The sequence below is a fragment of the Phocoena phocoena genome, chromosome 5 (assembly GCF_963924675.1).
Source record: "Phocoena phocoena chromosome 5, mPhoPho1.1, whole genome shotgun sequence".
NCBI classification, from domain to species: domain Eukaryota; kingdom Metazoa; phylum Chordata; class Mammalia; order Artiodactyla; family Phocoenidae; genus Phocoena; species Phocoena phocoena.
The window spans coordinates 75195473-75221281 of NC_089223.1; the positions used below are offsets into that span (position 1 = coordinate 75195473).

At 41.2% G+C, this 25809-nt stretch overlaps 1 protein-coding gene and 1 non-coding gene across 2 annotated transcripts in view; one reads left to right on the forward strand and one right to left on the reverse strand.

Annotated features, from left to right (window-relative positions):
- Nucleotides 1-961: 961 nt before the first annotated feature.
- The window catches only part of KLB (klotho beta), a 34848-nt gene continuing 10000 nt past the window's right edge, over nt 962-25809 (reverse strand). The window contains 4 exon segments of the mRNA XM_065878228.1: nt 962-1353; nt 4478-5621; nt 12116-12384; nt 15191-15701. Of these exon segments, the coding sequence (XP_065734300.1) occupies nt 962-1353; nt 4478-5621; nt 12116-12384; nt 15191-15701 (2316 nt within the window).
- LOC136123970 (U4 spliceosomal RNA) lies at nt 24271-24410 on the forward strand. The gene has a single exon (XR_010655925.1). It is a non-coding gene; the product is annotated as a U4 spliceosomal RNA (small nuclear RNA).

The following is a 25809-nucleotide window of genomic DNA, read 5'->3' on the forward strand; positions in this document are numbered from 1 at the left end:
AATAATGTCAATTTGTCTAAAGAAGTTGCTGTACGTATACGGTGAGGTTGAGTGACTTCCCTGTCATCACAGGCAGTTGGGTCTAGCTGGGGTTTTTTAGCGCGGTACGCGGGCCTCTCACTGTTGTGGCCTCCCCCGTTGCGGAGCACAGGCTCAGCAGCCATGGCTCACGGGCCCAGCTGCTCCGTGGCATGTGGAATCTTCCCGGACCGGGGCACGATCCCATGTCCCCTGTATCGGCAGGCGGACTCTCAACCACTGCGCCACAGGGAAGCCCTCTTTTTAATCTTAGTCATCTGATCTTTAACATAAGATGAGTTTTGGAAATTAAATGTTATTTTTAAAAAATCATCTGGAAAAAGAGACCTCACAAAATTAGTTGTTTTGTGAGTGCTTAATTTAATTTTTATTGAGAAAAACTAAGGGATTGATGTGCTACAGTCTATATTGTAACTGGCTATACACAAGCACTACTTACCCTGTTTTCTTTCCATTTGAGAAACACCCTGACCAAAGAGGAAAGCACCTTGTTAGAAGTGACAATTTATCACTGACTATCCTGTGTTAAGAGTTAAATCTCTGCTATGGAGTTAACAAAGTTGCACTTTTTTCAAAACAATTTCTTTTATCATAAGTAGCTATTGGTATTCCTACAAAAAAACTGTAGAATAATGATAGGAAACAGCTCATCAAACTCCATGAAACAATGTATCAGATATTCCTCATACCTTACCTTCTAGGGAAGCCTTTACCTTAGATCCAAGAACTGAATTCACTGATGTTAACACATAAGGGAAAATTTGAACCACACAGCGGAGACATCTATTGTCATTACCTTGGCTATCACTAATATCTCAAAACTTGTTTTTCTACAGTATAGGTGTATCTTCTGTAAGTTACCAGTGTATGGAACTGGAGTGAATTTTTAAACTTTTCCATCATGCAGACAAATATGGTAGGATCAGCTTAGCTGAGAACTCTCATGGCCTTTTTTTAATGGTATGTGTTGTAAGTTCTTTGCTTTCCAAAATTTTCTTCTCTTTCGCTTATGAAAAATGGTAATTGATAAAAGTAGAACCAGGGTGGAGAAGAAACAACATCCAAAGAATATCAGTGGTTTCTTCTGTACAAGAAGTAAGCAGACAATACACTCTGTGTTTCTTTGAGTCTGACTGCATCTAGGACTACTGTTCTTAGAAAGGATGCCATTGTTGCTGATCAGTTCGTTGTAAAACTGGATTGAGGATTTAGCTTTGAAATCAGATGTGAAGAATCCAAATCTGGGTCTAGATTTTTCTTCAGTCAGTTTGAATACATAATAGCCTTTAATTTTGATTTTATCAATCAAGTATGCTGAAAAATATCAGAAATGAACATTATTAATCATAAGTGGACTATAAAATATCTTTGAATAAGAATTTAGTTTTCATTGAAACAATCTGAAACTCGTGCCCATAAAATGTGATTTTCATTAAAGGTTTTTTTGACATTCTTTTATGATCTTAAGATGACAATATGTGTAATGCTATAACTTTAAAAAGAAATTTGAAGTAAAACTTTGATCTATAACAATACAAAAACACCTGGAGGAAAAGCACATTTAAGAATTGGAGCCATGAAGCTCAAAGGACTTACTGTTACTTTTGTTCCTAGTGTCAAAAGCAGAAAAATCTTGCCTATTTGGCCTGATTTTAAATCTCAGATGTGCCCTTTGTGCTGCCCAATAACTACACTTGGTTTCCCCAGCCATTGACTCTAGCTCTCCTCAACTTTTTTAAAATAAATTTATTTATTTTTATTTTTGGCTGTGTTGGGTCTTTGCTGCGCGTGGGCTTTCTCTAGTTGTGGTGAGTGGGGGCTACTCTTAGTTGTGGTGCCTGTGCTCATTGCCGTGGCTTCTCTTGAGCACGAGCTCTAGGCACGCAGGCTTCAGTAGTCGTGGCTCGCAGGCTCTAGAGCACAGGCGCAGTAGTTGTGGCACAAGGGCTTAGTTGGTCCGCGGCATGTGGGATCTTCCCGGACCATGAAGATGCAGTCTCTCCTGCATTGGCAGGCGGATTCTTAACCACTGTGCCACCAGTGAAGCCCTCTCCTCAACTTTTTCACACCTTTCTGTCCTCAAACTGATAGACCCTACTCTGTCATCCTTGCTTTGAAGTGATGACCTTCCTGCCTACTGCTGAACTAAAGCTCTCAGAGGAGAACTTCAGTCTCCTGTAATCACATCTCCCCACCTACTGGCATCTGCACTGGTACTCTGCTTTCTCCCCTGTTACTATGGATGACCTATTCATGCTCCGGAGGAAGCTGACTTCTCCACTTACACATTCACCAAGTTTATTCTCGTCTACTCAAGGACATCGCTCCATTGTTCTTTCTCTTTTCTCATGTATTTTCCCTCACTACTGGATCATTTCCATATAAATATGCTATAACTTTGGTATCTTAATAAGCAAAAACAACAACCTCCCTTGATTGCACATCCTCCTCTAGTTATCTTTTACAGCATTGGCTCCTGTTCAGTCTTTTTTTTTTTTTTTTTTTTTTACTGGTTTCTCAGGGCTCAGCCCTCTTCTCTATGCTTGCTTTCTTAGTGATCTCCTTCAGCTTTATTGTTTTAAATACATCCATTTGCTCTTGATTCCCAAGTTTGTGTCTCAACCCCAGACCTCTCCTCTGAACCTGAGGTTCATATCTGTTAGCGTACTTGACATCTCTAATTGGATGTCTAAGAGACATCTCAAACTTAACCTTTGCACAACAAACAACTCATCTCCAAAAACCTGTTCCCCAACCTCATAAATGGCCACTCATCCTTTTAGTTACCCAAGCCAAAATGTTGGAATCGTCTATCTTCTCTCATACCCACATCCAATCCTGTTTGACTACCTTCAAAATACATCCAGAACCTGGCCACTTCTCACCATTTCCACTCTTAATAGCCTGATCCAATCCACTGTTATCCTTACCCAGACCAGTGCAATTCTCCCTGTTTCAATTCTTGCTCCTTTACAGTGTATTCACAAAGAGTAACCAGAGTAATTCTTTTAAAGTGTGAGTTGGAGCATATCACCCTTCTGTTTAAAATCTCTTAGTCTTCCTATTTCACTCAGAGCCACAGTTCTTACAGTGGCCTACTAAGCCCTACCTGATTTGCCTCTTCCCTTACCTCCTTGACCTCATCTTCAGTTACTTTTCCCCCTTGCTCATTATTTTCTAACTATCCTGACCTCTTTCCTGATCCTCAAATAGGCCAGGCATGCTCCAACATCAGGGCTTTTGCATTTGCTCTTCTCTTACCTGGAACGCTTCCTTAACTATTGGTTTGCTGCCTCACTTCTCTTTGAGGATCTTTGAGGTTCCCTAGCCACTCTATTTAGAATTGTAACGACTCTTCTGTCTCCCACCCTGAGGCACCCTCTTCTCTGCTGTTTTTTCTCCACAGACCTTTTCACCCCTGACATGCTATATCTTATACTTGTTTGTTGACTCTTATTCCAGAAAAATATAGGCTCCATAAAGGACAGTAATCTTTATTTTTGTTCAGTGGTGGCATAGTGCCCAGAATAGTTTTTGCCCAGACCAGTTTTTGCCCATACTAGGTACTCAATAAATATTTGTCAAATAAATGAATAAATTTCTAGGAACTTTTGCAGCTTCAACAAATTGATCATGAACATTTAAAAATAATATTTTTTTAAAATGTGATATTAACCGATGCTGGGAGGAGTATGTGAGATAAGCACTCTCAAACACTGCTGTTTATAATATATGATCCAATAATTCCATGTTGGAGAATCCATCCCAAGGAGATCATTAGAAATGAAGACAAAAATTTATATACAAAGATACCTATTTTTTAGTAGTTGAAGAAACACCTAAGTATCAAACATTAGAGAGGTGGCTAAGTACACTGAGATATATCCCTATAATGAGAAAAATAAAATAATGTTAACAAGGAACTTTTAATGACATAGAACACATTTATAATGTGATATTAAGAAAAAAGTTGGTTACAAGACTATATTGTATGAGCTCAATTGTATTAATGATATCTAGTCAGCACGAGTCTAGGCACTTTTTTCGGGGGTGTAAGATTTCAGGTTTTAAAAAATATTTTTCTGGGGGCTTCCCTGGTGGCGCAGTGGTTGAGAGTCCACCTGCCGATGCAGGGGACGCGGGTTCGTGCCCCGGTCCGGGAGGATCCCACATGCCGCGGAGCGGCTGGGCCCTTGAGCCCTTGGCCGATGGGCCTGCGCGTCCGGAGCCTGTGCTCCGCGAGGGGAGAGGCCACGGCAGTGAAAGGCCTGCTTACTGCAAAAAAAAAAAAAAAAAAAAAATTTTTTCTGTACTTGCCAAATTTCCCATAATGAGCTGACACTGTCTGTCATTAATGAGCCTGTTCCCCTCATTCTTCTGTTCATATTATCTGGGAATGTCATACTTCACTGTATCTGAAATAGCCCCCGAACCTCACCTTTCAAAGCCTCCTGAATGTATTTCTCTAAGTAGTATTTTCGGAGTTCATCATTTTCCAGAGACTGGTCGTCGATGCCACTGGCCGTGATGTAAACATCCACGTCTCCATAGTTCCTCCGGATCCACTTCAGCACCTTGCGCTCTCCCCAGGGTATCACGGCCAGGCGGGTGGGGGAGCTCAGGCAGGTGATGTCCTGCAGAAACTGGATGTCCCTGTCCGCGTCGTAGTTGCTGCCGTTCTGCCGCTCGTGCATCACGAACCTGGTGGTGAAGTGGTTCAGGGCGTAGAAGTCTGCAGTGCCCTTGACCAGCCTCTTTTCCTCCTCGGTGAACTGAGGCAGTGCGGAGCGCGTGAGCCCTTGCCTATTCTTGGAGGTGATGTACTCCCTCATGGCCAACGGGTAGTCCCCAGTCTTGAAGAGGGGTTCTGCGAACCAGGCAATTTCGAACTGGAGGAAGCGCTCGGCCGCCTTCCAGTGCGAGTCCGCATAGGGATTGGCAGGTTCGGCCCAGTCCGAGTGGAGAGACAGCGACACAACCCCATGCTGTGCAGGCCTGTACTGCTGGTCGTAGAGGTGCCAGGCCAGGGCGTGGGCGATCATCAGGTGGTGGGCTGCCCAGTAGGTGTCATTACTAGAGCGGTCGTAGATGTCGCTCAGCCGGTTAGGCTCGTTGATGGTGATCCAGAGCTTCACGAGGTCCCCCAGCTCCTGGAAGCACAGGTCGGCATAGTCCTGGAAGGCCTTGGTGGTTGACCGGTTCAGCCACCCTCCGCTATGCAGCAGAGGTGCGGGGAGGCCTAGGTGGGCGTGGGTTGGGTAGTACAACGTGACCATTGAGGAGATGTTGAGCTTTAGTCCCTCACTGACCACACACCTGTAGTACCTCAGAGCCTGTCGGTTAACCGTGGACAGGTTGCCAGTGGGAAGGATTGAGGGCCAGTCCAGAGCAAATCTGTAGTGGGTGACTTTCATTCTTGCCAACATCTCAAGCTGTCTTTTGACACTGACAAAATCCGTGCATTGAGCTGGTCGTGTTTTCAGCCTCACTCCTTCCACTCGGTGCAACAGTCTGTTGCCCGTCACATTCCACACATACAGGTGAGGATCGCTGAACTGTGGGGAGGAAGCCACCGACTCTGGCTGTGAAAAACAAGCACATTCAGGTAAAGCACACCCTGGCAGACAGACTTGGCATACATCCTCTGAGAAGAAGAGCCTGATCTTATTTTGCCTCTCACTGACAACAGAGAAAATAAATGATGCACATGTCCTTCATAACAACATATGTCTTCCTGCTATTCTGGCGATGTCAGAAAAAAGGCCTGATGGGTTATCCTCCCTCTCAGCCCTTGAAATTTACTGGGGAGACCAGAAAATGTAGAGAAGGAACTACACCCAGGGCTTGCCTTGGAAAACAAGTTGTCTTTCAGAAAACACTGAGAAGGGACTTTGCTGGTGGCACAGAGGTTAAGAATCTGCCTGCCAAGGCAGGGGACAGGGGTTCGAGCCCTGGTCCGGGAAGATCCCACATGCAGCAGAGCAACGTAGCCTGTGCACCACAACTACTGAGCCTGCTTACCTAGAGCCCATGCTCTGCAATAAGAGAAGCCACCGCGATGAGAAGCCCGCGCACTGCAACGAAGAGTAGCCCCTGCTCGCGGCAACTAGAGAAAGCCCATGTGCAGCAACAAAGACCCAACACAGCCATAATTAATTAATTAATTAATTAAAATAAAAGAAAACACCGAGAAGCTGTTTTTCAGTTTGTCGGTCCTAAAAACACAGTAATGTAGTAGGGGTCTCTCATGTGATTCTGTTCAAATGCATCAGGAAATTGGCTTAGTCCTCTCAGTTAAAAGGAGTCACAAAAGATGGAGCTTCCAAACCCTGCCATAAATTGAAGGCAAAGTTAACATTCCAGTTGTCAAGGATTTCACTGAGATAGGCACTTGGGTTTAGAGGGGACTGGTTGACCCCAGCCACGTTTCCTAAAAGAGGACAGTGGGACAGGGTGGGGAATGACCCCTTGCATTTGCTGAAGGCATCTCTCTAACACACCTTATTTGAAAAGTCCAAGTGATATCACATGTGCATCATTCTGTTTCTCCCCCACCCATGTGCCTGTGAGAACAAAGCATTTATTCATCTAAAGGGAGAATACTCAATACCCTCCTTACATAAGGTACTTGAACTATGAAAAGAGAGGACCCTAAAATAACCGTGAGAAGCTCCCAAGTTGACTCTTGGATCTGATGGCGTCCCATTCCCTGCCCTTCCACCAGGGAGAGAGCCCTGGATTCCTGTTCTAATTCTGTCCCTTTAAAACTCAAGGCTTGGCAACTCTGTATAGTGACAGAGCAATCTCACGCACCTCACAGGTGTGATCTGGGCAACTGCTCTGTCAACTCTAAAGCACTCTACAAACATAAGGTACTTAAAACTTGGGTTTAGTTTTCCTTGCAATAATTGCTGGCTAGGCCCTTGAGTCTAAATTAAAACAGAAAAGGGCTTAAGAAAAACATATCCAAATTCAAGCTTAATTTAAAAAAGTAAAAGTTCTGAACTTGTTTTAAAGTGCTTTTTCTTCCCATGACTGAATTTAAATACACCTGGAATAAATGGGTAGTTAACCTTTGGTAAATATTTTCCCTCTAATTGTTTTCTCGTGTGTCATCTTTCATAGTCTAATTACAAAATCATATAATTCCCACTTGCCATCTGCCAGCCAGTTATCTAGAACATTAAACTGAGAGAACATTGATCATGTGAGCATTAAGGTAAATCTGTATATAATTATTTGAGTAAAACCCTCCTAGCCTAGATGGTCAGTTCCAGTGTTTTGAAATCGCAGAGCATCATGATATTGAAAGGGTATTTACAAGGGAAATCCTGCCATAAGGTAAGGCAGGATCAAATGAAAAATCTCTTACTTTTTTTTTTTTTTTGGCCAAGGCACGGTTTGCAGGATCTTAGTTCCCTGATGTGGGACTGAACCGGGCCACGGCAGTGAAAGCGCCGACTCCTAACCACTGGACTGCTAGGGAACTCCCCAAATCTGTCTTACTTTTAAAAATATCCAGAAAGCATTAGTCTTAGCCAGTGTGTGATTAATCTGCCAATAGATATAGTTAAAGTTTTGCACCCTGATCTCAACCCTGGCTCCCAGAGCTTGGTTCTAAAGTGCTATTTTCTACTAAAAGGATCCTGGGTTTTTTGGAGTAATGGCTTTTTCCAGGTCTGGGGCAGGAAAAGAATGAAGTGATGCTGGTACATCTTGTGCCAGAAAAATAAGGAAGTGCTTAAAACCTAAAAGGGAAATGTCAAAAAGACACAGGAGCAGCTTGAAAGAGTCCCACTGGCCAAATTTGAGAAAATTTGAGTAGCAAAAGGCCCAACGAAACAATGACAACAATGAATTATAACACATTGAATTTAAAAGAATTCACCTCATAAATATAGAAGGAATAATCTAATTAGAAATTCACCATTTTGCAATCTACAAAGTAATCATTAATTCAGGCAAGGTTATTGTATCAATGTTAAGACCATTGGTTAAATGTTGTTGGGGAACAGGATATTTATATGGTCTCAAAGTGTCACCATCAGATTAATTCTTAATTACAAATGGAAAAGGTACTTTTCAGTTAAGAGATCTGGCAAATGCCACCTTAACCAAGAAATCTGGTGACTATTACTTCAACTAATGTCTCCAGTAATGAAACAAACTGATTTTATATGCCTCCTAATTTGATGTATGGGAAATACACAACATCATCTATGTAGTATTATTTCCAGAAATGCTTAACTAATCTAATAAAGAAACAGAGAAATCCATGAAACACTCTACAAGCAACTGGCCTGAACTCTTCAAAAGTGTCAATACCAAGAGATTAGGGGGATTGCTCTGAATTAAAAGGCTAAAGATACACAACAACAAATGTGTTCCTTATTCATGATTTTTAAAAACAGGTTTTTTTAATCTATAAAGGACATTTGGGGGACATTTAGGAAAATTTGAATATGGATTATATGTTGGATTATATTGAGTAAATATTAAATTTCCTGAGTATGATAATAGTATGAGATAGGAGAATGTCACTGTTCTTAGAAGACATATGCTGAAATATTTTGGGGTAAAGTATAATGATGTCTGCAACTTTTTAATGGTTCTGAAAGAGAGAGAGATAAACCAAACATGGCAACATGTTAACAATCAGCCAATCTTGATGAAGGGAATATGGGTGTTTATTGTACTAGTTTGAAATTTTTCAAAACAAAATGTTGGAGAAGAATACTGAAGGATGGGCTTCCCTGTGGCGCAGTGGTTGAGAGTCTGCCTGCCGATGCAGGGGACACGGGTTCGTGCCGCGGTCTGGGAAGATCCTACGTGCCGCAGAGCGGCTGGGCCCGTGAGCCATGGCAGCTGAGCCTGCACGTCTGGAGCCTGTGCTCCGCAACGGGAGAGGCCACAACAGTGAGAGCCCCGCGTACCGCAAAAAAAAAAAAAAAAAAAAAAAAAAAAAAGAATATTGAAGGAAAAAAAGGTTGGAGGAAAATAAGATGTGTGTGGGTAGGCATAGCAATATTTTTTAAATGTTACTTTCACTTTATTAGTCTTCCTATAGAGAACATCTACTCTTTTGCCTACCCATCATCTTTTCATACATCATCTGGCTGAGTTTTCATAATGCACCCTAATTTTTCTTGGCGAGCCACTCATCCTCACTCCTGGTTTAAGCTCAAGGGACACTGACTCCTTAATGGGCTCCAGGTGTGAGCAAGAAACCCAGGCCTGATTGATCACAGAATTACTTTCCCCTGACCCAAGTGATCAGCTCTTTCTCTGAGTAATAGGAGTAGGGTCCTCAGAGGGGGCAGACATTCACAGTGTCAAACACCGGGGAACAGATGGGTCTTCAGAGGAAGCAGGAACTTACAGATTGGGTCATGTACAGGCTGGAATTCTTGTCTCCCCTGGGGCCTCTCTTTGCTGGGTCTGGAATTTTGGAAAATATAAACCTACTTGAAGTGGTGTGGAAAAGCTGGGCTGCCTGTGCCATGTGGAGGAGGAGATAGACACTGGGTAAGTAGGTGGCTCTCCAGAGGACACAAACTGAAGGTGAGTCACTGTGTTTATATTACTCTCTGTATCTTTCCCCCTTTTATCACCTCTGAGCCTTTACTAAAGTCTTATTTAAATATTGATAGGGGTTGAGATTCATAACTTTGCCCACTCATGGTTTGGGCCCTTTTGTCTGGTCCTATCACTTGCACATCTTGTTTTTCCATATGCTTCTAGAATACAGGTAATAGTGTGGTATTGTGGGGTCTTATAACATAATGGTCAGGAGACAGACAAATCTGGGTAACCCGGACAAGTTATGTAACCTACCTAAACTTCGGTTTCTTTGCCTATAAAATGAGGTTTGGTTTTTTTTTGAATTTTATTTTATTTTATTTTGTTTTGCAGTATGCGGGCCTCTCACTGCTGTGGCCTCTCCTGTTGCGGAGCACAGGCTCCGGACGCGCAGGCTCAGCGGCCATGGCTCATGGGCCCAGCCGCTCCGCGGCATGTGGGATCTTCCCGGGCCGGGGCACAAACCCACGTCCCCTGCATCGGCAGGCAGACTCTCAACCACTGCGCACCCAAGGAAGCCCTTGAATTTTACTTTATTTATTTTTTATACAGCAGGTTCTTATTAGTTATCTATTTTATACATATTAGTGTATACATGTCAATCCCAATCTCCCAATTCATCCCATCACCACCAACCCCTCTGCCACTTTTCTCCGTTGGTGTCCATACGTTTGTTCTCTACATCTATGTCTCTTAAAATGAGGGTTTTAAGATTAAGTAGATAGGGACTTCCCTGGTGGTGCAGTGGTTAAGAATCTGCCTGCCAATGCAGGGGACATGGGTTCGAGCCTTGGTCCAGGAAGATCCCACATGCCGCAGAGCAACTAAGCCCCTGGGTCACAACTACTGAGCCTGCACACCTAGAGCCTGTGCTTTGCAACAAAGAGAAGCCACCACAGTGAGAAGCCTGTACACCACAACGAAGAGTAGCCCCCGCTCACTGCAACTAGAGAAAGCCTGACCGCAGCAAAGAAGACACAACACAGCCAAAAATAAATAAATTAAATTTAAAAAAAAGATTAAGTAGACAGAATGCACATACATACAGCGGTTAAGTGCTTGGTACATAGTAGGAGCTTCAAAAAATAGTTATTATTATTTTGGAAAGAGCATTGTGCATCTGGGGGCTTGAAGTTTGCCTGCTACAGTTCTGCCACTATTTGTGTTACCTTGGGCAATTCACTTAGGTCTCAATTATTAATTGATGGGTCTTACTTTCCTCAGCTATAAAATGAAGGATTTGGAGTAAGAGGTTTTGAAGGGCTTACCTGGCTCTAAAAGTTGACCTTATTCATGCACTATGCATTGAGCACCTGCCATGTGCCTTACATTGCTCTAGTAAGGCATACAGCAGGCAGCAAAGCCTCAAACCTCTCCACCCGCTTGAGGAGAAAGTTTGCATTCTTGTAGGGGAAGACAGGTGATCAGTAAGAAAAATGTGTAAAGTGGTTATCAGGGGCTGAGGGTGGGGGAAATGGGGAGATGCCGGTTGAAGGGCACAAACTTCCAGTTATAAGATTAACATGTTCTGGGGGCCTGTTGTACAGTATGGTGACTATAGTTAATAATATTGTATTACATACTTGAAAGTTGCTAAGAGAGTAGATCTTAAATTTTCTCACCACAAAAAAGGAAATGGGAATTGCGTGTGATGGTATGGAAGTGATAGCTAATGCCATAGTGGTAACGATTTTGTAATATATAAACGTATCAAATCAACACATCATACTCCTCAAATTTACACAATATTGTATGTTAATTGTATCTCAGTAAAGCTGGAGAAAAAAGGGAAATGTGTAATGTACATAGTATGCTAGAGAATGATGAATGCTATATAGGAAAATAGAGCAGGAAGGGGGAATGTGCACTGATAGTGATGGAGTTATGCTTTTTGGAGTGGAGGGAAGCCTTACTGAGAAGGTGACATCTGAGTAAACATCTGAAGAAGGTGAGGAATGAGACAAGTCAGGAGGCCCCACTGGGGTATAAAGACTTCATAAGGCAAATAATCCAAATTTATCAAATAAGAAGAATCACTTAAATAAAAGGCCACTAACAATTTGCTTTTGACAAAACAAAAATCTAGGGAATTCCTGACGTTCCAGTGGTTAGGACTCCGTGCTTTCACTGCTGGGGGCGTGGGTTCAGTCCCTGGACTAAAATCCTGCAAGCCGTGCAGTCCAGCCAAAAAATTTTTAAAAAAAAATCTATAAAATTATTTTCCTTTAATTTTGACACTACTAACAAATGCCTTTCACAAAAATGACTGTAAGTCACTCTAGACTGTATACAACTTGAGGGCAGTATGGAAAGCTCTCAGTAAGCATGAATTCTTCCTCTTCCTTCCTCTTTCCCTAACTTCCCCTCATAACCTCCAGGTGATCATGGTATTTGATATTGTCTGACGGCTATCTCCTAGATGTCACTGAGCAAAGTGAGAGAAAATATTGTGTACTATTTGCACCACTTTATAGTTAATTTGTAAGTAGCCACTTACCTTAAGGACAGATTCAGTGACGCCCCAGGAGAAATCACAGGGAAACTGACCCTGCACATCTGGTGTGGACTCTTTCAAAGTGAAACCATTTTCTTGTATGATCTGTTTATAGTAATGTGCTGAAGACTTGGGCTTTCTTTCTTTTTGTTTACTATTAAAATCCACATAAAATAATCCTCGGCGAGTGGTGTAAGCATCCTGCCATTCAAAGCCATCCAGGAGGGACCAGGCAGTGTAACCAAACACTCGTATTTCATCAAACTTGATTGCTGCACAGAAGGAAAAAAGCAGAGATGTTCAGAGGACTCTACACACTCTGGTTCACGTTTACGACTTCACTAATGACATGCCAGGGGCAGCATATTGTGAAACCAACCTTTTCCCTAAATTTGCAGGCCCAATATATCAAATAGAAAATTTATTTTTATATTTGAAAAGGGGCAATTATTTTCATCTAGAGTGGCCTTCCCAAGTGAATGACACAGTTAAAGGATAAAATTTAAAACATTCCTGAGGCTTAGTGGGCAAATCTGTGTCAGAGGACTTCCCTGGTGGCACAGTGGTTAAGAATCCTCCTGCCAATGCAGGGGTTGTGGGTTCGATCCCTGGTCTGGGAAGATCCCACATGCTGCGGAGCAACTAAGCCTGTGCGCCACAACTACTGAGCCTGTGCTCTAGAGCCCACAGGCCACAAGTGCTGAAGCCGTGTGCCTAGAGCCTGTGCTCTGCGACAAGAGAAGCCACCGCAGTGAGAAGCCTGTGCACCACAAAGAAGAGTAACCCCCGCTCTCAGCAACTAGAAAAAGCCCGCGTGCAGCAATGAAGGCCCAACGCAGCCAAAAATAAATAAATAGCAGTTGAGGATTTATAAGAAGAAAAAAAAAAAAGTAAAATACTGAATTAAAATAGTTAAAAAAAAAAAAAATCTGTGTCAGAGGGCATGATGATTTCCAGAACCCTTTGGGACCAATGTAGATGTCTGCTCGTGACCAAGAGTTTCTCATTTCAACCTTGGGCTGGTTCACATTTGTGGACAAACTATCTTCTGTGAAACAGTCCTCGGGGACTGAAATATCAGCTTTGAGAATGCGCATGTGTGAATGTAGATTTAAGGAGGAGAAAGAAGCACAGTGATGTAAGAGAACAAGAACTGACTGGGCCGAGGGGCAGGAGGGGAGAGGGCTTGCTCTACTGTGCTCCTGGGATGGGGCTATTGGGCAAGTTTCTCGATCTCTTGTTTCCTCATTTGTAAATAGAGAAGTTTGGAAAAGATGATCTCTCAGGAACTTTCTAGCTTTAAATTCAATAACTTTTAGGAACTAGATAAAAATGAAATATGCAATAAAAACAACAAATACCCCAATCAATCATGAACCATTTTTCTTTTCTTAAAAGCTTTCATTTTCTCATGGTAATGTCTCATTTCTGCAATTTGGGGGTTTTATCACTGATATTCTTTTCCGAAAAGGTGGAGTCAATGTCAAGGGAACTGATGTCAAGAGATTCTGATGTGGGACTTCCCTGGTGGTCCAGTGGTTGGGACTCTGTGCTTCCACTGCAGGGGGCGTGGGTTCCATCCCTGGTTGGGGAATTGGGGTCCTGTATGCCACATGGCACGGCCTAAAAAAAGGGGTTCTGATGAAATAAATATGTTTCAGCAGGCCCTGGTTCTAGTCTCTCTGGTGTCGTAGGGTCCTGAGGAGTGGTGGAATGATAACGCCTGGGGAATGACACCACTTTTGCCAAAGTGCTTGCAATTTGGCTCAGGCCCTGTGGGCAGAGTCCTCTGCTCTGGAGGCCCCCATGTGCATGTGCCCCGTGGCTGGGCAAGGCTCTGTTCCATGTGCTCCTCCTGCAAGTTGGGACAGCACATCTTGCTCTCCCTGAGGACCCTCCCTGAACACTCTCTTCTGCAGAACAAGGGAGTTTTCTCCAAGCTTGTGACATTTTTTTTTCTTTTGGCCATGCTGTGCCACTTTCGGGATCTTAGTTCCCTGACCAGGGATCGAACCCGGGCCCTCAGCAGTGAAAGCCATGAGTCCTAACCACTGGACCTCCAGGGAATTCCCTCCAAGCTTGTGACTTCTAAAGAGAGCTACAGAGTTGTAGAAAGATCCACTGAGAATTCCTTTATATAGGAGAGAAATGGAGCCCAACTCTGTGGGAGACAGAACATCGTAATTCGAGCTTGTCCTCTGCTCCATTATTTCAGTCAGCCACCTGCAGATGTCACTACCTGAGTAAAGGAAAAGGAATGAGGGGATGGGCAGGGGTTAGAGAAATATCCAAGAACAATAGAAGCTGCTCACCTTAGCCATTCATGGCTCATTCATTGTCTTCAGACTTTTCGTCATTGAGTCATGTAGTAGAGTAAAAGGAGCACAATCAAAAAAAGCTTTCAGCATCTTAGACTAAAATGCTACTGTTAGAAAAGTTTTGACATATCTCCTTTAGCACTATGTCCTTTTAAAAGGAATGAAACAGCATCTTGTTGCCAATTAAGGATGTATCTACAGTCTAAAATTATTGTTTTCAAACCTTTATTTAAAAGGACACGAGAGTGGGACTTCTCTGGGGGCGCAGTGGTTAAGAATCCACCTGCCAATGCAGGGGACGTGGGTTTGATCCCTGGTCCGGGAGGATCCCACATGCCACAGAGCAACTAAGCCCGTGCGCCACAACTACTGAGCCTGCGCTCTAGAGCCCGCGAGCCACAACTACTGAGCCCACGTGCCACAACTACTGAAGCCCGCGTGCCTAGAGCCTATGCTCCGCAACAAGAGAAGCCACCGCAATGAGAAGCCCGCGCACCGCAACGAGGAGTAGCCCCCGCTCGCTGCAGCTAGGGAAAAGCTCATGCACAGCAATGAAGACCCAATGCAGCCAAAAATAAATAAATAAATACATTTATAAAGAAAAAAGGACGAGAGTCACGTTAAAAAATTCTGTCAACATTGGAAAATAGAGAAGTCCAACAATGACCGGAACAACAATAATGATATATTCAAAGGTGACTTTAAATACCCTCTAGCATAAGTATTCAAGACAGTTGTTTTGAGCTAATGTGCAACCAACCTTGGAGAACCTGGTTGAGGAAGTTCTTCATCATGTAGATGGCTGTGGTATCCTCTGTTTTCACATGACTGTCTGTGAACCAGCCATTCTCAGTGATCAGGATTCGGGGATTGCCATATTCCAGTTTAATCCAGTTCAGCACGTCTCTTAAATTGAGGGACACATTTTGTCCCATTTTAGCCATGGTGTTGTAGGGCTTGAAATTGTTGGGTCCAAAGGAAAAGGCAAAGAAGTCAGCTGTGCCCCTCACCTCATTCTTCTCTGCTTCAGAGAAAAGGGGTAGAATGGAGAACAACTTCTTTTTCATCACCTCTGGATAGTTACCATCCCCATGGATAGGGTTGGCAAACCACCCGAGCACAGAAACCATGGATTGTTGGCACTTGAGTATATCCATTGTGTTTTCTGATCTGTTTGGTTCAATCCAGTGGGATCCCAACGTGATTGATAACAGACCCTTCTGATGTGGGCGGAAATTTCTATTGTAGTTATGCCAAACTTTCGAATGAGCCTAAGAACAAGAAAATATTGTTAATCTTTACTGTCCTTACTCAAAGGGTTGTGACTTGGCTGATACAAGGTCTTCTCGTGGACAGATTAGTGAAGCGTCGGGTGCTGCAGGGGAAAGCTGCCAGGGAACCCTGATGACCGCAAAGTCTGCTCTCTGTTCACTTCCCCTGTGCTTCCAACCTAAAGCCTCCCGTATAGGATTACTGAGAGGCAGGCAGAGAGCTCTTGTCCCAGCTCCATCTTACTTCTTCTCTCCCTGGCTCCCTTCCGGGCTCTCTCAGGACTGGGTACAGGTGAGACACTATGTGGATTATAGGGTTTCTTCCTCTGCATAGAAAGACTCAGAGCAGTGCTCTTTCATTGTTCTACAGAGTCTTCTTTTGGCCCTAACTTAGAAGTCCAGGATAATACAATTTCTATATTCCGTAAATGGATAATAATAGAGCTTACCTCCTAGGCTTGTTGTAAGGATTGAATGAATTAACGCACTCTAGAATGGTGGCTGCCACACAGTATAGCTCTATATAAGCCTTAGCTATTATTACTATTATTATAAAAGGGTGGCAGGCATGGCACAACTCAGAAAACCAGTGGAAATAGTGTAGGATTTGGCATCAGCACAGTTGGGCTTGAAGTTCAGGTATTAACTATAGTAGCCTTAGATAAGGCACTTAACCTGTCTGAAATCTCTTCGTATCCTCAGCTGTAAAAGGAAGTTAAAAATAATAATACCCTTTGTAAAGTTGTTGTTAGATGTAGAGCTAATGTACATATTAAATATGTAGCATAGAATAGAGCACCTAGGAGCTACTGCCTAAAGATGGATGTTATTATTATTGGTCCCCCTGGAATTTACATTTCCTGTTGCATTCACTTAAAACACCCTGGGAAGAGATATGGGAACATAGGTATATGTATAACTGATTTACTTTGTTATAAAGCAGAAACTAACACACCATTGTAAATCAATTATACCACAATAAAGATGTTAAAAAAACAAAAAAAACAGAGCCTCACGATCAGTTTCCGGTCTATTTACTAGGTACTTACTAAGCGCTGACTCAATGCCTGTCTTGCCCTGCCCTGAGAGGCTGAAATAAATGGTGCAGGGATTTGCTCTCAGGAGCCAATAATCTTAATGGGAAAATAAAACTAAAATGTATGAAAGAGAAACATATAAAACTGAATAAAATAAGACACTAAATTAAGGCAGAGGCATGGTTCTATAAAGAACCATGAGCTAGCTGTATGGTTCTTAACTTGAGGACTCCAGTTAAGGACTCAAGGCCAGTTAAATGTGCAAGGTCTCCTTCCTGCCTGGCCAGCCAGAGCTTGCTCCTTTATGTATCCGCCTCTCCTCCTCTCAGCCTCTGACTTGCTTGTCTCTTAATGGCTCTTCCCAGGACTGCTAATTTCTACTCTGATTGGGTGTTTCTAAAACAAGGGCACAAACCCTTACTGTTTTTAACCCACAAAGTCTGCTTTCAGTCTTGTTCTTTAGCTTTCCTTTTGCTCATTGGAGATGTTTTATATTGGGCTGAATTATCCAAAAGCGCCTTTTTGAAGGTCAAAAACAAAAAACTACAAGCAATGACTCAAACTTAATAGATCCTGTGGACATTAAAAATGTTCCATGAACTCTGTTAGGTGGGGAAAGATAGACATTAATGTAAGGGCTGAGGATTCCAAAACTGGTGTCTCCTTGCTTTATGCAAGAATAGCTAATTTAAATAATTCCATGAAAGATTTTCTGAAGAAGTAGATGCCTCAAGGTATTACCTCTATCTACCTGTTCTTACTCCATTTTCATTGGAAGATCCTGGAACCACTTAGCACCAAAATGTTCCCAAAGATCCTTACGAATATCCTTCTCAGAAAAGTGTTCAGGCTGTAGCCTCCTCCCCTGCCTCCACCCCTAGGTTCCAGCTTCTGAAAGGAATCTCAGGGCAGCCCAGGGCAGATTCCACCTTAAGTGGTCTCAGCAGCTCTTTCTGGACTTTTCTGGGGCTGGAATCATAGCAGAAAGTCTTTTTTTTTTTTTTTTTTAAACACATTTATTAGAGTATAATTGCTTTACAATGGTGTGTTAGTTTCTGCTGTATAACAAAGTGAATCAGCTATACATATACATATATCCCCATATCCCCTCCCTCTTGTGTCTCCCTCCCACCCTCCCTATCCCACCCCTCTAGGTGGTCACAAAGCACTGAGCTGATATCCCTGTGCTATACGGCTGCTTCCCACTAGCTATCTATTTTACATTTGGTAGTGTATACACAGCAGAAACTCTTAACTGCATTTTTCCTGATTTGAAACAAAAGTAATCATGCATTACTAGAATTCACAGGGAGGCATTCTTTGCTTTATTCTAAGTGGTCACTTAATCCCCTGGTAGCCTCAGCGCTTTCAACCATAAAAGCCGCAATGAGTGATCAGTACGCCTCTTTAGGGTGGGTGTGTACCTCTTATGTGTAAACTGTGAAGCACTAAACACACGTAAGATTCTGAGCCATAAACTAGCTGCCTTGTGAATATGATGCCATCAGACACTAAAGGGAGAGTGAGATGAAATTAGTATAAATGTAATAAGCCAGTTCTAATAGCAGTTAACCGGTTCTAATAGGAAAAAAAGCAGGGGGGCTTTTCTTTGAAATAGATATTCTATTGCATATTTCTGTAACTATATGAAAGATGACCTAAGCTGTGATGACAGACATGTACCTTTGCAATAGCTTTCCAAGCGAGTTTTCTGGACATATATATCTCTCCATATATCTATATATACATGTGTTGTTATGCCCCAAGTTGACCTTGGTGTTTCACAGTGTCTCTTTCACCTTTGCTGCTATTTGCATAGGCTATCAAGGTATCTAGGGTTATCTTTGCTCTGGGCTGAAGACAGCCTCTCCATCCTCATGTGGAGAATGTGGGGGAGGTTCTTTGTGCAGCACTTGTAGTTATAACCTGATCCTGTTCACCAGGTAACAAGGTAAAAACTATTGCTCTGAGGCAGTGAGTTTGACATAACTCCTGATGAAACTGGGGTATCTATGCGTGTGCTTTGGTCCAACACTCATAAAGGAGGTCTGTTGGGGAAACTGAACTGGGGTTGGCGGGGGAGTGCAACCTGGGCCCTGCAACCTTGCACAACAGTCATTCTGTGATTTTCCAAGGTTACCCTCTATCTTGTACAAGGCCGTCTACCTTTGGAATGATTGATTTAAGGGAGCTTCAACCTTTGTTCTTTAGATTCAGTAGCTTAAAGGGGAAGTCAGCTTTTTCTTTTTGAGGCAGATAGCAGGGCCTAATGTCATTGAGAGACAGCCAGGGGCCTAATATCTCATTCTGTTCCCTCCTCTAATCTAACGTAGCAGCTCTTTGATGCCCCTGGAAGTCCAGACTCAGATAAGTTCTGTGGATGATAGGAGGCAAATAAGATAGCTGGACAACTTTAGACAAAGATGAAGAAGGGGTCAGAGGTCAGGGAGATGTGGTAGAAGGGACACGGGTGGAAGGCAGTGCTTTGGAAGGCGTGCATTGAAGAAACCTACCTCATCACGCATGTCTGTATTTAAGGAACACCCAATCGTTTGTCAAAAAGTAAATTTTTGTTAAATTTTCAAATCTGTGCGTGAATTTATCCACATTTTGGCTGAAATATTTTCGTGTGAACTATAAACTTGTTTATTGTTAGAGCTATTTAATAAAGTATTAAATGAAAATCATTAAAGAAAATATACTTTAAAACTCCACAGAGCAAACTGTTTTCATATTTCTGTGTTCCCCCCGACTTTTCCAAATATATTTCCCAGCTAAAGTCACTCTAACATTTTCCATGTTATTTTTAGTTTTCATAATAATCTTCATATAACAATTCATCAATCTGATGAAATATGATTTACTTAGTCATCTCCCTCTTTTCATAAAAATTAGCTTGTTTTCCTTTTCCTGCCATCTTTCCTTCCTTCTTCCCTCCCTTTACTTACCCTCCTTCCCTCCCTCCTTCCGGTCTCTCTCTTTTTCTCTCTCTTCATGCCTTCCTTCCTTCCTGTCATAAATAATGTAGTAACTAACTTTGGTCATATAGCTTTTAATTTATTTGAATCCTTTCCTTTTTTGAATCCCAGGAATGAGCTACCTATTTTTTGAATTGTTTTTCATGTTTCCAAATTGATTTCCATACATTTTGTCCTTCACTGAGAGTGTTTTCTGACCATCTGCTTGGAATCATTGATTGCTCTTTCGGGGGATAACTGGCCATCATGAATGATATAACAGTGCTACTCACCTACTTGGTACCACAGGGGACAGGACCCGGGTCTTGAAAGCAGGACACCCAGGCTCTAGTACTGGCCCTGCTACTAATTAGCTTTACGGTCTTGGATCAGTCAATTCCCTCTTAGCAGCCTCAGTTCCCTCCTTCATTATACTGAGCTAAAAATAAACACTCTAGAGAATCGTTGTGAACATGGAATGAGGTAATACATGTAAAGACCCTATGAAAACCACATGAACCTAAATTTGAAGGACTTTGGAAGAGCAACCTGAAAATTATTTAACCTGCTGTGCAGAACGGTGGGGAGTTGTGTAGGCTTGAGGGGTGTTCACAGATGGCGCTCCCTGACCTCTCAAGGCTCGCAGCTGACCGCTTTGTCCTCATTTATTTTTTTGCTGCTGATCAAAATTATTCATTGTTCATTTGGGCTAGGATTCATTTCAGTTTGATTTATTATTTAATTTACTCAGCACTTCTTTATATTAAGTATCAAGTTTTCTACTAGTTACAATTGCTGCTCTTCCAGATTATTTAACATTCATTCATTCCACAAATATTTATTGGGTGCTTAAGATATGTGAACTTTATTGTTCATTGCTAAAAATAAATTATGTGATTGTCATTTTCTTATTAATTTTTTGATAATCTTGAAACTCTCTTGGAAATAATATCTTACCCTCATTATTCTTAGGAGAGAATTTAAATATTAACAAAAGTTACCACCTTTCATAAAGAAAATATTTACCCATTCTATTTTTAATGGTTTGAATTCATATTTTCTATGGTTGGACTAACTTAGTAATGATCATATTAAAATTTGTTTTCCTCCTATTTTCTTTTCAATCATTATATTTTCAACTTATTCTAACAAATCATCTATTGCTATCAATTTGCCTAGTGTCAGGATTTCCACATAGAAATCATGTAAAAATAAACTCTAATATATTTGTTCCTTAAAATAGTCCTATTATTGTTATAGAATTCTAATTTCAATTATAATATTACTAAACTAAACCAATGCCTGAACCAGAATCTAAACCTGGCAACACAAAGGGAAAAATGTCTAGAATAAAGTTCATAATTTATTAAATGAAGCATCTGTGGGTTTCCCCAGATATTAGAAGGGCACTTAGAAGAAATCAATATCAGTAAATTGGTACCTTACTGAAGTTCAGGTTCTTTGCCCAAGGAGAACAGTTGCATGCCAACTTTGCAGAAGGTGAAATGACATTTTAAGCTTTCTGTTAGTACTAAATACAATAATGTACTAAATACAATACTAATGTACTAAATTCTGTTAGTACTAAATACAATAATAATAATAACAATAATGATCCTATTAGTAATCTTTTTAATGCAAAAAGACTGTATCTCCAAGTATAATTGAAGCTAAAATGACCTGGGTTGGAGACTTTAAGCCTTTCCTCAGGATTTAGGAATAAAAAGTTAAAGATAGTCAATATAGAAACCACTCTGAAAATTACAAATAATATAATTTGTACAGAAACAAAAATAAGACCTACCATTTGGGGGCCTGCAACAAAGGCAGACTGACCATGAACCTAAGGAAGCTGAAACTTCAGTACTCCTCACTCGCCTGAGTCCCCATGAAATGTGCTGGGAGGGTGGGGAGCCAGGTAGTGATTGGAAACATTTCTAAGTAAGTATCGATATTTCTGATAAATTCCTTGAAGAGAGTTCAGAAAATAAGGAATCTGAATCTCCAAGACCACAGTAATTTGGTGTAATATTTTTCTCATTCTAAATAGATGTTTACTTTCGTACCAACTTTTGTGTCCATAATTTTGAATTTTTTCCTTATGTAAGTCTCAGGCCCATGCAACATAGATCCACTCCTGGCCTACGAGCTTCTTGAGTGCAGGGACTGTATCTCTTTTGTTCACAGTTATACATACAGATGTCCAGGGAAGAGCATGTCATAGAATACTTGTTGAATAAATGCCCACTATGGATCAGCTAGTTCGTCGGTGACCTGACATACATTGTTGATAATATAGCCTCTGCAAAGCAGGTTTTACTTTTCCCATTTTAGAGAAGAAACTGAAGTTCACAGAGGCTAGGTAGTTGTGGAGACAGGATGTGAATTCAGGCCTCTCTGATCACTATACTAAACCATCGTGCTCTCTGTATGTCCTACCAGTTCTAAATTTTGAATGTTGGGGAAAGGCCATTTGACATGAACCACAGCATACTGTTTTAAAATTATATTTTCTTTTGGCTGTACTTGGTTATTAAAAGAACTAAACAGTCCTAGAATGAGGGTCCCACTCTCACCTGTTGAGAATAAAATATCTATATGTGTCTGGAATTTAGGATCACCTAGAAAGTTCATGGAGGACCTGCCAGCAAATTTGAGGTATTCAGAAAACCATGTTGTTGTCCAAGTGTCTAGTACAGCATGTAACATTTATGTGTAATTCCCTGTACCTCTTTCCTAGAACCAGCGATGTTGACATTGGATATTGTCCTTACTGGTGTCAGAGGGTAAATTAGTCCCTTAGGAACCATTTCTACACTTGACTGTCTTGACCAAGGATGGTGATCATTACACCATTGTCAGTGTTAGACTGAAAGGGCAGGGACGCTGTGGTTGCATGGCAGTTAGCCCAGCATCACCTTTGAACAAATCATAATTAAATGGTCCTTAAAGATGAGTGACTTTCATGATCAAATATAACAGAATAGTGGTTAAATTACAGAACCATAGAAAATTTACAATGTAAACAGTAATAAGAATGAACATATATTTAGTGCTAAATGTGCTGAGCACTATTCTAAGCACTTTCCATGTACTATCTCATTTAATCCTCATTTAAATCTTGAGAGGTAGGTACTATTATTATTCCTGTTTTATAGGAGAGGGAAGAGAGGTTAGGTAGCTTGCTCATAAACAAAGTCAAGCCCAGGCTGTGTTGCTCCAAGTTCTGTGTTCTTGCCTGCTAATTAGAGATAGAAGATGGACTTTAGAGATCATTTGGTCCAATTCTTAAAAACTCTCTATTATAAATAAGATGCTGAAGCAAAAGAAATAAGTGACTTGGGAATTCTAGTGCAAAGCCAGAATTAGAACTAAATCCTTCAGCCTCTAGATCACTGTGATTTCTGGACATGATACAGATTAAATTATGAGCTTTTGAAACACACTTTTACATCTTAGACTCAAAGGTGATTGAACAGGCTGTGCAAATGCAAGGGTATGTAACAGACATGGCACAAAAACAAGGGCCAGTACATTGAGAAAGCCATCTGACAGTGTTTGGGTGCCAGGAACACTCTAAGAGACAATCTGAGAGTCATGGTTTTGATTACGCCTTCATCCAACCCCCTCAGTCCCCAGTCAAACAGTTCATCGGCATTACCTTCTGTTCTGCTTAATTATTTTTCCCCTTCAAGAAGTTATACACATCAGCAAAATCAAGTTTAGAGAAATCATTTTTACTTATATCTTTCCTTCAACCCATGGCTATTTTTTTAAAAAATAAATTTATTTATTTATTTATTTTTGTCTGCGTTGGGTCTTCTTTGGCACGTGGGCTTTCTCTAGTTGTGGCGAGTGGGGGCTACTCTTTGTTGCGGTGCGTGGGCTTCTCATTGCAGTGACTTCTCTTGCTGCAGAGGACAGGCTCTAGGGGCGCGGGCTTCAGTAGTTGTGGCACGCAGGCTCAGTAGTTGTGGTGCATGGGCTCAGTAGTTGGGGCTCGCTAGCTCTAGAGCTCAGGCTCAGTAGTTGTGGCACACGGGCTTAGTTGCTCTGCGGCATGTGGGATCTTCCTGGACCAGGGCTTGAACCCACACCCCCTGCATTGGCAGGTGGATCCTTTTTTTTGTTGGAGGTAGGAGTTTTTATTAATTAATTAATTTATTTTTGCTGTGTTGGGTCTTCGTTTCTGTGCGAGGGCTTTCTCTAGTGTGGCAAGCGGGGGCCACTCTTCATCACGGTGCGGGGGCTTCTCACTATCGCGGCCTCTCTTGTTGCGGAGCACAGGCTCCAGACGCGCAGGCTCAGTAGTTGTGGCTCACGGGCCCAGTTGCTCCGTGGCATGTGGGATCCTCCCAGACCAGGGCTTGAACCCGTGTCCCCTGCATTAGCAGGCAGATTCTCAACCACTGCGCCACGAGGGAAGCCCCGGCAGGCAGATTCTTAACCATTGTGCCACCAGGGAAGGCCTCAACCCAGGGCTATTATTTTATCCTTTTCTTCACTCTTCATTCATTTATGTTGATTGATTGCTTAAATTCAAGTCTATAAACACTTATTTAACAAACACAAGGTAGCTTTGTGCAGTGGCAGTATCATAGCCAATGAGGTTTATCCGAGGCATGATTATTGCTAATTGAAAATTTTCCTAATACCCTGCCATGAAGACTTGAAATATAGTTGGCATTGGCAATTTTTGAGAGTCTCTATGGAGACTGCTTAAAAAAAAATGCAAGTCACCTTAGTAACATTTAGAAAAAATATTAACAAGATAGCTCCTGCCTTCAGATGAACTCTGACCTCTAGTAGGAGAGAGAAGTATAGAAATAAGTAGAAGAAAAACAGTATACGTCTACATTTTAATTAATTAGAAATGATAACAAAAGCTTAATGTAGTAATATTCAAATTTGTAAAAAAATGACTATATGTATATGCTTATATATACATAGAAAAATATTTGGACATTGAACAAGCTGCTAGCAGTTGTTACTTCTAGGGTATTGGATTAGGGAGTATGAAAAGAGGAGAGCTTTCCTTTTTAACTTTATGTCTTTCTGTGTTTGAATGTTTTGCAGTAAAAATGCATTATCTTTGAAATTTAAAAAAGTCATGAGAATTGGTTGAAACAGATGGTTTCTGTCAGTGAATTTAATTGCTCTATGTTATTACTCTTCACTTTCTCTGAAGTTCCAAAAATCTCAAAGGAAAAAAAAGAAACTTAAATTAAAAGTTCTGTTATCCTGGATTTCATTATATATTTTTACTCCGGAATAATACGTTGATATTCAAAGGTAGAAGGAGGAGGCGTACAATACACACATGATTAACATGGAAGAAGAACTGATAACAGTAAACCCAGCTCTTTATTTAAGATTCAGTCACATAATCTGTGGTCAAGATATGATGCTATAAAGAACCAATGAATGGAATCCTCCAAATACTAAAAGATCCTGGTTTTCATCAGTCTTAAGGCTCCCCCAAACAAGTAGCACTATTAGATCACCCAGGAAATCACTTTAATTACTTCTGTGATTCACTGTTTATTGGTTAGTAAGTTAGAAGGTTCTGATCTATTCTCAGCATCCCTCTACTTTTCAGCAAGAGAATTGCTGTTAATGTTCTATAATTTTAATTACTCCTTTTTAACATAGACTATTTTCTAATATTGAGTTTTCTCAGTAAGATTTTTTACATGCAATTAAATGATACATGTATTATATTATAAACGAGTGTGAAGTTTCCCTCAGTTCATAATTTCGTCATATCTAGCACTGTTTCCACTACTTACAATATTTTCTGTTCTCCAGTTGGGCCTAATTTTCCATGTATGAGAGTGTTCATATCAAATTAAGCTGTTTAAATACGATCATAATGTTATTCTCTGAACATTTATAATTACATTTATTTAAACCTGTTAATCATTCACTGAAGTATAACTTTTTCTACTTAATGATTAGAAAAGGTAAATACTGCTCTCTTGAAGGTTATAAAATACCAATTGCCATCTACAAATAGTTTTTTTTTACATGACTCTTCTGTCTAACAATGGTATTCTGGTTATTGAAACTTTTTAGCAATTCTTATCCGAAAGCTGTTTTTACCTTTTATTCAAA